The following is a 19,236-nucleotide window of genomic DNA, read 5'->3' as shown; positions in this document are numbered from 1 at the left end:
TTTGATGAAAAATGGCTTTTTGACCAAAATGAAATTTTCCATCTTCAGCCATGTTTTTAATGAAAAGGTAAAAGCGAAAAAAATGAAAATATTTTGTAGAAAATTAAGGGGAAACATTCTTTCAAAAATCCCCATCAGAAGCAATTGATATTTTTGACTAGCTCCTAACTTTTAGCAAAGATGCCAAGGATTGAAAAAACCCGGCAGCTGGACCACCCTTCAGACCCATAGAGGCAGTCAGCTCCCTCCAAACCGGATTTGAGACATATTGACTGGGAGGGAGGAAGCTTGTACATGGCTACCTAGTATCCATTCTGTAGGGGTAACCTTCATTCCTGCGCAGAGGATCAGCTCCAAGTGGTACATAGGGCTTGCAGTGAGCTCTGCGCAGGTGGGAGTAGCTCCATGGAACTCAGTGGGACTAAGAACGTGTGTTGTTGCAGGATTCAGACTTGACATTGCAAGTTCAGACTGTAAAAGAAAAAGTGGGGACAAAGATTCTGATAACAGGATGGCACGGTTACTTGGTTGTCAAAGTAGACTAACGTTTGGAGGTAATATTTACGATTTTCTTTGAAGAACATGCGTCACAATTCCACCTTGAGGTTACACTGTGCACAGCAGAGTGCGGACTGTGGGAGGAGCAAATCTCAGGAAACTGGTTGCGGCTCCCTGATTCTCTGCTAAGCCCCAGAGTGGCGTAGAGTAGCCTTGGAGACAATCTGCCCTAGGCACCAATGAAGCAGCTGAGGATTCCTGGAGTGCTTTGTGCTCCAACCTTTCTGCTTACCCTGCCCCTCCGCACCTCAACGCACGCTTGCGCCAGAGTCTGCAGGGAAAGAGATGTAGGAGCTGCCTCTGTCCATACTGGGCACTCCCATATGTTAGGGAGGGCTTTGACTCCCTTTGTGCCACCTTGTTTACTGTTACAACTACTGGAACACTTTTATCGGACTGTTCTCTAATTTTACTTGCATTAGCAAATCGGGCGTCTTGACTTCTGTGCTTGAAAGGAACGTTTTCTAATAAACCCAGTCAGGTTTGTTTTGAGCGAGAACTCTTTCATGCTCTGGTATGCTGTGAACTTGTTGGATTTAAATTATTTATGCCTGAGAGGTTTTGTGTCATTTAAATTTCACTTCAGCTACACTAAATAACGATTGCAGATATCAAGGCCAAACATTTCAAACCTGGGTGCTGAAAACAAGGCAACTCAGGAAGTGAATATTACAGGTGCTGGGACCCCACAGTGCCTCCTGAATTTAGCAGTAATGTTTTCCAGTGCACCTAAGTGTTAAAGTCTCATTGACTTCCAGTGGGACTTAAGCGTCTAAATCACATAGGTTAGCCTTTTGAAAAGCATCTCTATGCCTAAATATGGCCTTTGGGTACCTTAAGTTAGGCATCCAAAGTTTGAAAATATTGGCCCAGTTGTTTATGGTGAATGTATGGGTTTTGAGCGTATGAATGACTTATGCCATGTGAATATGTTAGTTCTGGCTTTAACTTAAAAAACATTATTGATTAAAATAAGAATTCCCTTTTGTGAAAAATTTCAAAGTGTTGGCTTTTGTTCTGCATCAGGATGAAACTGAGACCTCAAAAATTGTTGCAGGAGGGTGGGGGGCAAGGGGAAAGAAGCACATTCCATTCTCCCTCCCCCCAGCCCAACAGCTACATGGTTAGGGCAATTGCTTGGAATAGGGGGGCCTCAGGTTCAAGTCCCTGCTTTGTCTGCTGTATCCCAGGTGAGGGAAGTTCCCTAACCATCAAGTTGTGGTAGCTCTCTCAATCTCTCCTGTTGTATATAAATAATTAACTATTTATTGGGCCAGAGAGAAGAGGCAGGCAGAGCAGGGGCTTGCACTTGGGCTGGCCACATAGGAGCCGAGCGCCTCAACCACTTGGGCTATTGGCAGTTCTCGCGGGGTCTCTGTGTTTGTGACCAGAAATTCCATCCTTGACTCAACCCCTCCCCCCCCACTCTCCTGCTGAGTGGGTTTGTGGGGGGGTGTGTGTGTGTGTGTGTGAGAAAACCTGGATTTGTGCTGGAAATAGCCCAACTTGATTATCATACACATTGTAAGGAGAGTGATCACTTTAGATAAGCTATTACCAGCAGGAGAGTGGGGTGGGAGGAGGTATTTTTTCATGCTTTGTGTGTATATAAAAAGATCTTCTACACTTTCCACAGTATGCATCCGATGAAGTGAGCTGTAGCTCACGAAAGCTTATGCTCAAATAAATTGGTTAGTCTCTAAGGTGCCACAAGTACTCCTTCTCTTGTTGTGGGAAAGCTTGCTTCAAAACCCATTGAAGTCAATAGACTGGGCTTTGGATCAGGCCCTAACTTGTTTACCAGGTTTTGGACGAATGCAGATTGAAATAGCACTGACATTTAGCCTTGAGAATTGGAGTAAATCATTTGCATAAGCAGATTTATTATGCAGTTACTAGTTTTCCACGGGACACCGATGCATAAAAAATAAGGAACGAAAAGTAGCAGCTGCCTAGGGTCGCCAGCTAATTTTCAAATGTAAATAATTCAGCTGTTTCAAAATGATATTTAAAAACAAATTACTGTGACAAGGAGCACAAAAGATGACAAATCCTTTGTAATGGATTTTGTTTATATTTGGAGAGAAAAATAATTTAGGGACGATTTCCATGGAAGATTTCAGAACAAGTGTAAACTGATAATGGGAACTTCAATGTGTGCATGTTTGGGATGGAAAGTAATTGCGTTTAGTTGGGAGGCAAACAGTTATATAATTGCAATAAGTATGTGTTAGTTATTATTTATCTCAGTTTTTCTTCTTTCATCAACCAAACTTTCTTTTTTTCTGTTAGTACTTCCAGTAATGACTTCTGACTCGGATGAGAACCAGCATCCCACTAATGCTTCCTGATTTAAGATTTCTCAGTGAGCCCACTGGATTGCTTTTCTGCAGCAAGCGCTTGATTTTAACATTTGTCTCATTGTGGACCATCTAAATTAATAAACACTGATGGGATAGAGAGAGGCATGGATCTTTTCCTAGTATGATTTGGACATAATTCAGTTGGGAAGGGAGAGAACAAGATGAGTTTTCCAAAGATAAATGCTGGTTCTGAAGTGTTCTGCGCTGTGCACTTTGCCTACTCCACTTTGAGTCCGACATGGGGTGAGCTTTATCTACTGCTGTCATTTGGCTCTGAGCACATCTTTTCCTGTCAGTTTCACTTACCTGGTTTCACATGGCACCAGCTTCCGCTGCAAATGGGAAATGGAAAATTATTTTTCATGCCACAGAAGTTCTTTTCCATGGAAATCGAGACAGGCAATCTATTTCAGGCTCTACCTAAAATATGCTCACAGGAGGGGCACATTTATTGCTGTAGGTAGTTACTGCATTATGTATTAAGAGCTACAACATATATTACATTGGCTGTCTTCTTAACACTGGTTTCAGAGTAGCAACCGTGTTAGTCTGTATTCGCAAAAAGAAAAGGAGTACTTGTGGCATCTTAGAGACTAACCAATTTATTTGAGCATAAGCTTTCGTGAGCTACAGCTCACTTCATCTGATGCTGTAGCTCACGAAAGCTTATGCTCAAATAAATTGGTTAGTCTCTAAGGTTCCACAAGTACTCCTTCTTAAAACTGGAATTCACAATGAGACCATCCAGTGTTTTATTAATGCTATTGACCAAATTAATTGTCTATGAACGCAGATAGGTCAGGGATTGCTTTATTTAAGGAATTAAATATTGTATGTGTTTTTCTGCAACACGTACTGAATGTTTTACGCATAGACTCTTTGTGAGGCAATGGTGTTAAAATATTGCTTAGGCTATCAAAAGCCCAATTATGAGAAGGGTTGAATGTCCTCAGCTCCAGTTTAAATCAATAGTGCCGAAAGGTGGAGGAGGCATCATTCTTAATTGCAGTAACCCTTTTCTTTCCAGGGCAGTGCTTAATGCAACTAGAGTGGAATTCGACTCTGTGCAGAGAACCCGTACACTACTTAAGTCCTACGTAAGCCCTCAGGGATTTCACCTCTGTTGCTTAAAGTCCTTATCTTTTTTCACAGACCTCTTATTTAAAAAAGAAACCAAGTAATGAATGGTGGATACTTCTCAATAATCATTTTTCAGCTGTTTGCGGAAGCAATTGGATTTTATCCCCCTGGTCAGAGATGATTGATTGCTTGAAGGGGACAAGAAGGATCCCCTTTCCCACATCCCATTTATGGTACTGCACAATTTGACAAAGTGCTTCATGGAGGTTGCCTGCTTTTCGCTGAAGCTTCAGGTGTTGGCGAATGGTAGCTGCAGGGTACTGTGCGAGGGGAGGCCACTAACCTGATCTGTAATGGCAACACCAATGTTACTGTGTAGATTTGTCTGAAACTGAGTCTTGGCATGTATATGTTTCAGTGGTGAGTACCTCTGAAATGCATGTACGATCATTGCAAGTTTCATATATCATATAGTGTGCTGTTACCTTGAATTATAATGGTCTCTTTGGGGCAAAGGCCATGTCTTTTTCCATGTTTGTAAATCACAGTGTACACTTACTCTCTATTAAACCTAATAACTTCTGGCAGCTGTTCAGTTCTGGTCAGAGACCTCTCTGCAGACAAGTTTAGGAACATAAGAATGGCATTCTGGAGCAGAGCACTGGTCCATCTACTCCCAACATTGGTGATGTGTTTTACTCAGCCTTCTCATTGTTCTTGCCTTATGAGAGAAGGTACATTGGAGTGCCCGCATTGCCACCTCTATGCCATCCATTGTTTTGGACACCACTCATGTTTTATAGTTTTGTATGTGAAGCAGGAAATACTGTATCTGATCTCTGCATTCTGCACTGTGCTCGCTCCACTGCTCTTGCCATGGTCATTAATGAGCCGCTCCCGGACAAGACCAAGGATCATTGCTTTGTCCTTGCCATCCTCTGCCTGTCTGCTAACTTGGACATAATTGGTTCCCTCCACATCCCATTATGGGCCCAGCCTAAAACCCATGAAAGTAAATTGAAACACTCCCACTGGTGTGTACTTATATAGACCTCATCACTGTAGTACCTCACAGGTTTTAATGCATTTATCCTCACAACACTTTTGAAGTACGGCATTGCTATTATTTCCATTTTACAGATGGAAACCTAAGGCACAGAGGGGCTAAGTGATTGGCCTGAGGTCACACAGGAAGTCTCTGGCAGAGCAGGGAATTGAACCCAAGTTTCTCAAGTCCTAGGCTGGTGCCCTAACCTGTGGACCATTGTGCCTCTCTTATATAGATATGTAGCAAATTCTGTATGTAACCGTGAGCACCACTCAGGCCTGATTCTCCTCACACTTACACATATATTTTTCTCAAAAAGAAAAGGAGGACTTGTGGCACCTTAAAGACTAACAAATTTATTTGAGCATAAGCTTTCGTGAGCTACAGCTCACTTCATCGGATGCATTCAGGCATTTTCTGTGACCTTCAGTGGAGATACTCCCAATTTAGCCTGCTGTAAGTGAGGAGGAAAACTGGGCTTCTTGTGACCTTTGCTGTTGCAGCCCAGGTCCTAGCATTGTATATTGCCATCCATCACTATGTTACATCCTTATTTATATGGGAAGCTGCTCAGGGCAGGGACATGTTAAATGGACTGTAAGGTTTTGTGTATGTCTATACCACTTCATTGATTTTTCTCCAGTGAAAATAATTTTTAAAGCCTTAAAAGGGCTTCGGGTACACCAAAGCCGTGGATGCCAAACCTCCTGAATTATGGCATATTTCCAGTCAATCTGGATTTTGCGAAAGGGACCCATCTCTATTAAGTAGCCAAGGTGGGAATTTCTCTCCTTGATAGACTGCAATGCATACAGGAACTATCACGGGGAAAAAATATGCACACAGGTTTAATTAAAGCTGCAGTATCCCATTTGCCCATGGCTTGGCACATAAACAGTCTTCCCTATAATGAGAATAAAAAGGTTAAGATGAAACAGTAATACACAGAATGATATAGACAGGTACAATACTTGATTTTATTTTTATCTGTTAAATGTAAAGAGAACAAGAGAAGAAAACTGGAGTGTAAGGTTGAAAGAGAATTTGGTTCTCTGGTCACACTAAAAATAATTCCAGTTTCTCCTGAACTCATTGGAACTCCTTAATGTCTGTCTAGCATCTAACACTAAAACATGAAGAAAATCTATTTAAAAATGTATTGACAGTTATTGCAGTAAAATGTCACAGCCCTGTTTCCTATGTAAATTTCTGGACCAATGAACATCCTTATGGAGGACTTTCTGAGCACCAGGTCTGTGGGTTAAATGTTTTTTATCCTGAGATGTTTCAAATGATCAAAGCCACAGCACATAAACATGAAATTCTTCCCCAGGTGAACAACTTTGTGCCTCAGTGCTATACATTTGTATCTTACTGACATATAAATTAAATAGAAATCCCACCTACAAACATACCTCTTGATCTGTTGGGGGGTATAAAAGATCATTTATATGGTATTAGAAATCATGTAAAATGGGCAAACCATTATGGAAAATAGCTCAGTTAAAACCAAATGATTTTAATTCCTATATGTATGTACCAAGGAAGCTCTTAATTATTCCAGTGTAAGATATGTGATATATCAAGAATTTATGAGGTAACTTGGGTCTTAAATAACATTAAATTTTTTTGAGGGAGGCTAAGATAAGAACTGAATGGCACAGATACAACTCACATTTATCCGTGTGAGTGGAGCAAAATATTACATGTCCATTTCACTCTTTCTTTTCAGGACTGAAACGCCATTAGATGACAGAGTAGGAAAATTAAGTGTCTGGAATGGGTATGGATAAAAGATTATGCACGTTAAAGCCACCACATAAATTGAAAGCTTCTGCCACCCACAAAATGACAGATGTAAATTTTGTGATGCCTTTTCATTGTGTCTTTTATTATTGATTCATGTTTTTTTTTTTAAATTATATTTGTTTGCTTAGGCCCAGCTTGTTTAAATATTTCAAATAATTCTTCCATATTTAGGCACATAAGTAGCTAACCTGATTTTCAACAGTCCTGGGTATCCAGCAGCTTCAGCAGTGTTGAAAGTCAAGATGCTTAATTAGGAGCCTAAATGGTGGTCTTGGAAGCCTAAAGTTAAGTTACTAGTTTTGAAAATCTCTTCCTTTTTCTTCTTATTCTTTGGGTGTATAATGTATTGGCTCTCCCAGTAATTAGTGAGAATTATCAAGGTTTTATTGTAGGTAAGCAGCTAACCATATTTTAGGTTGGAATCCATGGATTCAGTATTTCTGTGCTGCAAGTTACTAAAGTATATCTTGCATACATATGTGAGACGTGCACAGACAGTGCATGTATTTATCTAGTGTTGGAGGCACCAATATGTAGCGTGCGATCAAATCTAACGTTTCTCTTTCCTTTTTTTTTTTTGGTGTGTGTAGGCGAGAGGTGCAGATATCCCTGAGATTCCAGGGGAGCTGCCTCTTCGGACGTGCGGCAGCACAGCGAGCATGAAAATGAAGAATGTGAAAAAGTAAGAGCAATGGGCTTATTTTGTTTGAGAGTTAATTCTGTAGCTTTTCTGTCCTCTGTGCTCCCAGTCCTAGTGTCTGTGATTCTAGCTGTGCTCAAGACTGTCATAGTGCAGTGGAGCCCCAATGCATCCAGAAGCCAGGCTGTAAGCACTAAAGGATTTCTGGTAGTCTCCTTATCAGAGCAGCGTAGACCTGCTGCCTGGGAAAAGCAAAACGGCCAGTCGGCATGCTCTAAATATTAAAGCTTGGGATGGATGAAGCTTATAGAGGTGGAGGTTTTGTAAACCTTACACGCTTGCTTTTGGGGAGAAGGGTCGCAAAGCTAGTTTGAATTTTGAATCTCACTCTTGCTGTAATTTAAACTGTGGGGTTTTCCCCCAAAGATGATTCATAAAAAATAAATTAAAAAAAAAAGGCTAAAGGCAAGCCTGTGCAAGGTATAAGTGTAGTAGTTCCCCTATGCTCCTGACACAGAAGGAAAGCTAAACTGGGACAAGTGGATGACCTTTATTTTTTCATTAGAATTTTTCTGTCAGTGTGTCTGCTCTGTTTTTCAGGGTTGGTTTTTTTTTTTTCAGTTTTCACGCTATTTTTTCCTATGGACTGTGTTTTCTCTCTGCCCTCGTTCTGTTCCCTTTTTGTGCTCATTTGCAGAATTCAACCCAATGATGTGTGAATGGGGTCCAAATTAGTCAAAAATGACTTGGCCCATCCATATTTAAAGTGCTGGCAGAAGGTCCACAGCTACTGGCATTGGTCTGTGCATTCAGAGCAATGATGCTCTATCATGCTCTGATGCTGTTAGGGAAAATGGCTCTTTGTTCTATTGCTGAGCAGCTAGATGCTGTATCTCACTTCCCACTTATATTCCCGTGGGAAGAGTGAGCCAGATAAAGACAATCTCATTGGCTCACAACCAGAAGTATTTATAGGAGTCTGCAGCAGCTTCAGGAGAAGGAAGATTCTGTTGCAGAACCAGAGCATCTCCCTGTCAGCCATTGCTGTAGTTGGGGATGCTTGGAAATGATTGTCTCACTGCTGAATTTTAAAAGGCCAAAGGATAAATAGCATTTGTTCTGCACCCTCAGATCCATCAACCCAGAACTGATGGGCTGTGATGCCTTTCACAGGTAAAATTTGACTTTCATGTGTCTCTTATGTCAGGTTGTTTACAGATTAATTTCCCCAGTGCAAGTACAGGTGGAACAGCTTGTCCCTGCATCCTTCCCAGTAGACACTGGCCTTGGTGGTGACGGAATGCATGTGTTTCCCTGAAAAGACAATGATAAATGTCACTTGGCAGTTTAGTTTACCTCCCTCACCAAATCCCTTTCCTCACTGCTTTAGTGCATCAAAATAGCAGCACTTTATGTTCCTTAGCTTCAGGATGATGGATTGTCTTGGTCAGGCGCTTAAATGTAGATGGTCTAGTCGCATTTCATCATGACATGCAATTCTGACAATTGTTTCAGTGATGTGCATCTTATGGGTTGCTTTTTGATGTACTTCAGGTTATCCTTTACCAAGGGCCACTTCCCGAAGATGGCGGAGTGTGCACATTTCCATTATGAGAATGTGGACTTTGGCAACATACAGGTAAGTTTCAGATTTCTTTTACATACAAAATTGGGTTGTGTTTGTCTGACTAGCTAGCTAATCTGAGCAAAACACTTCATAGAGCTCCAGATAGGTTTGCTTAGTTTGTTAGAGTGTCTGATAATAGGAAGTTGAAGCAGAAAGGGTCCCTTTTTGGGGAGCTGGTTTGATAAACTGGGCCAATTTATGCCCTCAGTTACACTTGTGCACTCCCTTGAAGTAAACGATAGTATATATTGCACCTGGGTGAGTTGATGGCAGTGGCTGTAAAGACTGCAATTGGCACAGAACTTAAATTTTTACGCACAGGTTATTTAATAATGAGGGTGTTTCTTTTTCGTGTGTGTGTGTACATATGTATGTGTGAGAATAAGGATTTGTGCGCCTATTAATGTAGAGTAGTATATGTTGTAAGAATAGATTTGAATTCAGGTTTCCCTGTTCTGTTCACATGACCCTAGACCCGGGTCTTATATTCCAGCAGCTCTGCCCTCCTTAAGGCAGAATACAACAAGGGACTGTCAGTCAGGTTGAGTTCCAGTCGGTTTGCGATGCCGGTTTACCTTCCTCTGTGAATCTGTAGTTCTCTCCAGGCAGAACCCCCCTTTATTGAGTTGTACCCGAGACTTGTCCTGGACCAAGAAACACTATCAGAGACTCATAAATGGTACAAGCTTTGTCCTCTGTCTTCAGAGACAGAAAGCATCATTAATGCCTTCAGCATGTGCCGGCCAGAGAAGCAGCCTTATAGCTGGAGGGAGGGTAGAATCCCCAGGCCACAACCCTTTGACATCTAAACCATTTTCTTTCATTTAGGGTAATTTGTATAACGGCGTACCTTGAGAGTTGTGGTTCTGTTTATGTGCGTCTTCTGAGCCATCGCTGTGGAATGTTCTGACTGCTAAGGAGTGTTGTGACAGCAGTCGAGTCCCATGTGGGATTTGATTTCTCAAAGGCAGCTGCTGTCAGGTCACAGGGTTGTCCCAGTATCGTTGGTTAGAGGGAGAAGGTGAAACAGCCTTGCAGGAGATGACTTGTATAAAAATAAGTCAACAACGTTCAGGATTTATTGTTGTTATTAGCACCTTTAGGCCTCCGCTGAGTTCAGAGCCCCATTGTGCAAGACACTATATATGCAGACAGTAGACCTAACAGTCTAAACAGAAAAAACAGGCAATGAGTTGGAGAGGATACAGGCAAGAGGTGAAGTGACTTGCCCATGGTTACAGTGGCAAATCAACGATAGAACCCATAACTTCTGAATTCCATATCAGTACCCTCTCCCCTCGACCATACCCACTCTCCATACTATAAGGGTACGCCATCTCCATTCTCATTGGTCAGTAGGAAATGTACCAACAGGAGCAGGATCCAGTCCTTGTACTGCATTGTAGTTCTGGAAAAGTGTGGCTAACTCTGCATTCCTACCTGTGCCTCCTTTTATTTTTTCAGAAGTGACCCTATTAATCTTTTAGTTATTATAAAAAAGGTTTTATAATGGAGTAGCTGCTAAATACATCTCTCTCCCTCTATAGATTTATATTTTACTGCATTGTGCATTCCTCCGAGAATTTTCTTTCGCTTTTGTCATTCAGAGATAGTGAGTATCATAGAATCATAGAATATCAGGGTTGGAAGGGACCTCAGGAGGTCATCTAGTCCAACCCCCTGCTCAAAAGCAGGACCCATACCCAATTAAATCATCCCAGCAAGGGCTTTGTCAAGCCTGACCTTAAAAACTTCTAAGGAAGGAGATTCCACCACCTCCCTAGGTACTCCCTGAGTACTTAGTCTTCACAATGCATAATGCATGTACTTGCGTGAAATTGCATCCTGTTGCATATTATTTTTGCTTAAAATATTTTGAAGACAATTGATGGAATTGCATTTGTGGTTGAAATATATATTGACTTTTTCTAATGCTGCAGGCTCAGTTACAAGACTGATGGCAGGGAGATGCCATCACAGTGTGAAGTCAGATTGATGTCAGTACAAATTTTCTTCACATTGTTCTTCCAATGAATCTGAATCCTGATCTGGGGTAAAATTTTCCAAAATGAGACTTAGGGCTTATCTACATGTGGAATTTAGAAAAGTTAATCTGAATTCACTAAAGGTGTGAATTGAAAGTGGATTGGATAAACAGAATTAAATCTCTGTGTGGATGCTTTGATTTAGAATTAAAGTGGCCTTAATTTTGTTTAATTCACTTTGGAAGTGAATTGAGCTAAATTGATTTGAGGTCACTTTAATTATGAATCAGAATGCCCACAAAGGGACTAAATGCAGTTTAACTAATCCACTTTAAATTCAAACCTTTAGTTGATTTGGGTGAACTTTTCTGAGTATCCTTGTGTAGCCGTGTCCTTAGGCTCCTAAGTGCCTACATTATTTTTGAAAATGGGACTTTGGATCCCATAATGTAGGCACTTGTGAAAATTTCCCCCCTAGGTTCTTATTTAGAAAACAGTTAAGCACATGCATAACTTAACAGTGGGACTACTCATATGCTTAATGTTAAGCATGTGGTTCAGTGCTTCGCTGAATTGGGGCCCTAATTACCTGCCCTATTCCTCTAATTCCTAGTTTCTGCTGAACAGTGACTACTAGTCAAGTCAAGTTGTGCAGTGATTTTGTAATGTGAGCAAAAACACACTCAGGCACAGGTTGAGATTCATTGCTCTTGTGAACTAAACCACATTTGAGCCCAGGTCTCTAGCTATGAAAGATTAGGGGCATTATGATGCTTCCTTGGTAGCAGAAGACTGAGTATTAAAAGGCCAAAGAAGAAAAACAAATTAAAACCGTTAGTACAGCATGAATATAGTTCCCTGCAGTAGAGAATAGCATTGGATAGGGCTCACGTATCTTAAGTGGTGCATTTGTGCTAATAAATTGAACTAGACGAGACAATAAGAGTAGGCTGGAATGACATACTTTTAAATGATAGTTTGACACCTAATAGCAAATTACTAACTTTAATCTGAAGGGGTAGTGGGTGTAATTCCCTTTGAAGAACTATTCACTCTTAAAAATTTGCATAATAGACAGGCAGTATTTTATGGCGACATCAGTAATTATATAAAGGGGTCTAATAACAGTTTGGCCAGCTTTCAAATTGATTTTTAATGTTTATGTCATCTGTGATAGGGGTTTGGTGGAGCAATGGGACTTGACAGCTTGAAAATTCACTTCCAGAAACTCGCTCCTCGATCAGTCTCATGAAATGGGTGAAAATGGATTTGTTCTCTTTTTACCATAGTGCTGGATTAACCAAACCATGCTCATTTCTGCATGATTTTCCTGTTAAGAGAGACCCAGGAGTGATATATCTGGGGTGTTGAATGTCAGTGATGAGGTGCTTGGGCAGAGCTGTATCTGGCAATAGTGCTAAACATTGATTGCCTGGGTGGTGCTGGTCAGCATTAAAGAACTGCATGTGGTACTGGATATATCTACTGGGTTTCAGGGATTTAGATGTTCAGCCCCCAATGAAATTAATGGGTGTTGGATGCTGCAGTATCCAAGGAAATTTTTCTAAATCATGGCCTGAAAAGGGTTTTTAAAAACTTTTCTTGCTACTTTCCATGGAACACAAACCAAGTGAAATTTATTATACAAATGATGACGAATTCTTCTGAGGACTGAGTCACTAGAGGGCAGTAGAGCTGACGGTTCATGTAGTCAGTAAATCCAAACAAGGTGCCACAACTTATTGTTACTGAAGAACAAGCTGCATCAGTTTATTATAAAGTGTTACACAATCCATAAACCCATTTATTATTTATATGTCCAGCCAGTGCCCCAGCTCAGAGAGTTCTATGACCCCAAGAATCTAGTTGCTGGATGAGTTGCCTTACCATAGTACTGATAGACCAGGTCCCATTGTGCTAACACAGTACAAACACACCAGCTCTGTTCTGTCATTGTGGCCTGATAGCTTTTACACGTGGTTTATTTAAGCATGTTCCTCTGTGGCTGGATTATCATGTTGTGTCCCAAAGGCTGCATGGATTAATGGACTGAGCACAGCCCTGGGTCCCAGAAACTTTTGAGTTCTAATCCTGATTCGATTACTTGCTTACTTTGGCCTCGAGAATGTTAATTTAACCTCTCTCTGCCTCAGTTTCCCCATGTATAAATAGGGATAACACTTCCCTACCTCACGAGGATGTACTGAAGCTTAATTTATTAAGGTTTGTACAGAGCTTTGAAAACATAAAGTACGATACGAATGTTAACTATTGTCATCTTACCAATCCACTGAAGAACAGAAGGTTCCATTAGTCAGCAGTAAATGAATAAAGGGCCTCTGAAGCATTGCCTTGCTTACTAACATTTATATTTTTTTCCGCACTGAAGCTGTGCAGCAAATGCATATTCAGTCTTGATTTGAGGCACTGAAATGAATGGTGGAAAAATCCTTTCTCAAAGACTTGCGCTATCATTAAAAAAAAAAACCCCACAAATCTTTCTGCAAGATTGCTGTAAGGAAAATGTTAGCTCACCAGGCAACTAATGGAATTTATTGGTGCACCCAGTTGGGATCAAAACTTTCGTAATGGGATGCGCTTTGTTGATCTCAACATTGTAAAGAATTCACTGGTATATTGAGGAAATAAATTATATTTAGTATTGGATGTATCCTTCAGGTTTGCATCATTGAATTTTTAATTATATGCTGAAAGGTCAGGCTCTGCATGATAAATTTTTTAAAATCTAACAATGGGTGAGCTTTCACAAGTCTGACTGGTTTTGGTATGGGGAGGAGGGAAGATATATGTAATGCAGCCCTGTCTGCAGAACATACCTTCTACACCAAATGTTATTATGCGGCAGTCAGAATGTGGTGACTCAGTGTCATTAGACTGGACTGTAATCTTCCCCCTCCCCTGCTTAGCTCCTTTTCCCTTTCCATCCTTCTTGTTCTCTGTCTGGTAATTGTGATGTGGGGCCTTGCACATGGTCCACAGTCCCTCACAATTCAGTGGATGTCACATGGTGAAAAGACTAGCAGGTCTCCTAGCCAACACTGTTTATAGTATTAGACAGGCAGTTGTGGAAAACACTGAGCTGTGAGTCAGAAGACCTGTGTATTATTCCTAGCTCTTCCACTGACTGACTGTGTGACCTTGGGCAAATCATTTAGAACCCGTCAAGCAAAACGCTTTAGTGTACACTCATTTTTAAAGGTACACCAGTAGTAGAACGTTTAGGGGGTGGCCATTTTCAAGAGCTGACTTAACCAAAATTGCCCTGTCACTTACCCTGTTCACAACCACTCCACTTTCCCGCATCACTTTATCTAAAACTGTACCAACTCCACTTCTCCAAAAAAGCACCTGAAGTCCATTTCTAAAAGTGACTTCGGACTCATTGACCCCAGGTAAAACCTAAGGCTTGACTACACACAAAACTGTACAGTTTTAAACAATTAATACTGTAGTGCGGCATAGTCCTTCTAAGGTGGATGCAGGCATACTAGAGGAAAGGTAAGTCTATCAATATAGTATATTCTCGTAAGGCAGGGAGAGGCAGAGATAATGGGCACTGGAGGTAGCTTTAATTCTTTTAGAAATAAAATTCAAGTTTATTCTTGATTTTTCATACTCTTTGGTTGAGTGTGCATTAGAACTGCAATATGAACAGCTGAGGAGCATAATGGTTAGCTGGTCACATTTTTTGTTCTTTCCAGAGTCCAGTGGGATGGAATAAAGGGTTATGATCATTCTTTTTCCTCAGGCGCCCTATCATTTGACAGATTACCCCTTCAGGCCATATGTTCTGTGTGAATATTTATGTACCAGCACAATGACTAACTGACTAAAACCCCAAAAGGGATAGCTGTCTGAGGAGGACCGGATTGCTGCGCATGGAAGGTCCACTCTCTGTCATCCATCAACCCCTGGCATTGCAAGTGGTATGAGTGTATTATAAGTGTATGATCAGGGGTAGAGGAAGTACTTGAACTCAGAATCACTTCCGCCGGTCTAGGCAGCAGCTGCTAGGAATCCCTATTATATGTTGAGCAGATTTGCTGCAGAATGCCTTCAGCAAGCTGAGACTTTGCAGCCAAGAAGACACACCATGTTTCTGCTGTGGCTGTAGTTGGAGCCTGTAAGCGTCTTTTCCTGGTGTGTCTTAGGAAGCAGACCCTTGTAGAGATCAGCTTGGTTCTCTTTGTGCCTTTCATGAGCAAAGCCTGTTGTTAAGGGGTTTTCTTTGTTTTTTGTTTTTAAATAATGTTCAAGGGGGGAAAAAATCTCCAAAGAGCCTGTGAAAGATTCAAAAAGAAGCACAAATGTTAGGCTTGAAATTCCCTGTTAACCTTACAAGCACAAAACAGCCTCTCTCTTCCTTCCCTTCCATAAAGAGAAAAGGGGATATGCACAGTAGAAATCACTCAAACAACCATAATTCTGCCCTATATCGTTGCCCACAGGAGACAGTAAGCCTGGGAATTTGCTTTAGGTTTTTAAAAAAATATTTGAGAGGCTGAGAAGCAAGAATCCCTGTTGAGTTTGCAAGCTGTGCACGGGTGAGTCCTGCTACAGTACTTACCAGCCTGCCTTCCAACTGCAAACGGGATTTCCTGTCCCCAGACTAGATACCACCTTCCGCCCTCACCTTGCCTCTCATCTTCACTCTGGTGCTCTACTCTGTTTCTTCCAGACCAGAGTCTCCTGTCCCTTCCACATGCTTTCTTCCCTTCTCAGTCACCCCCAGTGGAGGCCATTGGAGACTTTGCAAGGTCTTCTTTGACAGCCTAGGAAATGAAGAACAGCAGAGCTCATACTGAATGTGGAAGTGCTTCTAATAACTAAATAATTCTGCCAGTGACTCTCCCAAAATTGGCACCAGCTCTTGCCAACATCAACAGATTTTTTTTTTTAATGGATTTCTAGGCCAGGCTTTTGATGCCAAAAAAGTTAGGAAAATATTCAAGTAGTAAGTTCACCTCAGGTTGTGGATCCTTGTATTTCCCACATGACTTATGCAATTTGCCACAAACACCTCAGAAAAAGTCTATGCGGGAGTAAGATCACACCTGTGAAATTTCAGCCAGATTGGTTTTCTTCCAGCAAATTGGGGAAAAATCAAACTCGAACTTATGAAGGAAGGGTAATTTAAATCTTAACTGTGCAATGATTGATGTTTCTCCATAATACAATAAAATTGTTGATCGTACCTGTACTTACTGTTCTGGGGAGCAATGCAAATTGACATGTTAGGATCTTCGTCCCTCTCTAGCGGTTTGTCCCCATAAGAGGTTCACAGAATCTCTAACTTCTGGAAGAGTTAGTCCTTTAGTCAAGCCACAGTAGCTCATACTTCTAACTCTGAAGATATTAGGTTCAAATGCTGCTGAAGGCCCAAATGGAGCCGGATAGGTTAACATTTTTTATATAGCCTTTTACAATTATATCCTTCCACCAGAAGGAGACAATCAAGTCCCTTCTGTTGTTGTGCATGTGTAAATCATATTGCTAGAAATCGGGTTAAATGGAATATGTGGGTCAGATTCTCCAGTGGGGTGGAGCTGACCTCACTGTTGTACTGGAGTAATTCAGAGCAGAATATGGCCATCTTTAAAAGAAGTAGAGGGTATTTCTACTCTGCAGTTAAAGATATAGTACTGAAGTGTATATGAATGACCAATTACATTCTGTTCTGGGTTTTCTTTTGAAACCTGAGTGTGTTTCCAGCTGCCTAGCCTTCTCTCTAAACGTACTGTCTACAGCACCTCCTCCCAAACTGACAGATCCTGGAACCAAAGTGCTGCAAAACCTGTTTTTCTTTCTCTTTGTAAAAGAGGAATGCAGTTTTCACCAATACTAAATTGAATGTTGTATGTTGCTATTGAATTATCTCTCATAGGAGTGGTTCTCTCTGTTACCTTCACTTGGGATTCAGTGCCTATATCTGATCCCAAATATCCCCTTCACTTTTGCCCAAGTTATCTTTAAGTTTAAATTGAATCATGATGCAGTGTAACCCACTAAAATTGATCACAAGTGAACAAGGAAACTTTAGCTATTGATTCATATGACCATTATTCTTCCATCTCTTGCCATGAATAAGATAAGATCATCGGCTAAATACTACACATCATGAGCCTAAGTGGCTAGGTTTTTGATGTGCATCTGAATGTTCCCAGAGGATCAGAAGGTGATTTCAAACAGAGTTTGGGCCCACCTTTAATAAATACCTATATTTCTGATGCCCATGTTCCTGTTACACTTGGTTTGGGTACTTGCAGTTGGTGGTGGCTGAGTATAACAAATATTTAGAAACAGACATTTTCTTGGAAAAATACTGCCAGACTTATTAAGCATGCCAGACTTTTTTTTATAAGATGTTTTATAGGCATATTTAAGACATCTAATCTTTCTTCCAAGTATTTGTATTAGGGCTGTCGATTAATCGCAGTTAACTCGTGATTAACTCAAAAAATTTAATCGTGATTCAAAAAAATTAATCGCGATTAATCGCAGTTTTAATTGCACTGTTAAACAATAGAATACCAATTGAAATTTATAAGACATTGGATTTTTTCTACATTTTCATGTGTATTGTGTTCTATTTTATAACTGAAATCAAAGTGTATATTTCTGATTATAAATATTTGTACTGTAAAAATGATAAACAAAAGAAATAGTATTTTTCAGTTCACCTCATACAAGTACAGTAGTGCAGTCTCTGTCCTGAAAATGCAACTTACAAGTGTAGATTTTTTTTCTGGTTACATAACTGCACTCAAAACCAAAACAATGTAAAACTTCAGAGCCTACAAGTCCACTCAGTCCTACTTCTTTTTCAGCCAATCACTAAGAGACAAACAAATTTGTTTACATTTGCAGGAGATAATGCTGCCCTCTTCTTATTTACAATGTTACCTGAAATTGAGAACAGGCATTTGCTTGGCACATTTTGTAGCTGGCATTGCAAGGTATTTACCTGCCAGATATGCTAAACAGAAGTCTTAAAAGAGCCAACAGTCTGATGTGGAAACTGAAAATGAACATGCATCGGTCTGTACTGCTTTGGATTGTTATCGAGCAGAACCAGTCATCTGCATGGACCCATGTCCCCTGGAATGGTGGTTGAAGCATGAAGGGACATATGAATGGTTAGTGCATCTGACACGTAAGTATCTTGCAATGCCGGCTACAACAGTGCCATGCGAATGCCTTTTCTCACTTTCAGGAAACAAGACATGGGCAGCATTATCTCCCGCAAGTGTAAACAAACTTGTTCGTTTGAGCGATTGGCTGAACAAGAAAGAGGACTGAGTGGACTTGCAGCCTCTAAAATTTTACATTGTTTTATTTTTGAATGCAGTTTTTTTGGTACATAATTCTACATTTGTAAGTTCAACTTTCATGATAAAGCACTTGCACTACAGTACTTTTATTAGGTGAATTGAAAAATGCTGCTTTTTTTTTATAGTGCAAATACTTGTAATCAAAAATAAATATAAGGTATTCTGTGTTGTAATTGAAATCAATATATTTGAAAATGTAGAAAACATCCAAAAATATTTAAATAAATGGTATCCTATGAATGTTTAACAGTGTGATTAATTGCGATAAATTTTTTAAATCGCTTGACAGCCATAATTTGTATCAGGGGAGAATTGAACCCATGCTTGTTTCCTAAATCTGGGACACTTTGGTGAATCTTGTACCTTTCATTAATTGACTTAATTTGAATCTGCTGTACATGGGTGTGCTCCTGCTTTCATTGATAACCTAGAAAATGCTATGCATGCAAAGAGCTGGGTGAAATTTTTCAAACTTGGGTGCCTAAAATTTAGGATCTAAATCCATGTATTGGGCCCCGGATGCTTCAGATGTGCAGAACACCTACAACTCAGATTGGTGTCAGTGAAATCTGAGTGCTTCGTATCTCTTTGCAAATTAGGTCATTTTTATTTAGGTGCCTAACTTTTGGAAGCCAAGGTTGAAAAATTTGGCCTGCAACATGTGTACAACTTCTTTTCTTTGACCACCGAAGATATGTGGAACTCACTTGAGCAGTTCTGGTTTTTTTCAGCATGTAGTGGCTATTCAATGACCTGAGTAAATCTTGAGAACAA

At 40.5% G+C, this 19,236-nt stretch overlaps 1 protein-coding gene across 1 annotated transcript in view; it reads left to right on the top strand.

Moving 5' to 3' along the window:
* The window catches only part of ARHGAP32 (Rho GTPase activating protein 32), a 215,968-nt gene that overhangs the window by 15,730 nt on the left and 181,002 nt on the right, over positions 1-19,236 (top strand). The window contains exons 2-4 of the mRNA XM_077839787.1: positions 7,449-7,540; positions 8,630-8,671; positions 9,053-9,137. Of these exons, the coding sequence (XP_077695913.1) occupies positions 7,449-7,540; positions 8,630-8,671; positions 9,053-9,137 (219 nt within the window). The remainder of the gene's footprint in view (positions 1-7,448; positions 7,541-8,629; positions 8,672-9,052; positions 9,138-19,236) is intronic.

The sequence above is a fragment of the Eretmochelys imbricata genome, chromosome 22 (assembly GCF_965152235.1).
Source record: "Eretmochelys imbricata isolate rEreImb1 chromosome 22, rEreImb1.hap1, whole genome shotgun sequence".
Lineage (NCBI taxonomy): Eukaryota > Metazoa > Chordata > Testudines > Cheloniidae > Eretmochelys > Eretmochelys imbricata.
The sequence above is the reverse complement of the archived record's forward strand: the minus strand, read 5'-3'. Positions and strand labels throughout refer to the sequence as shown.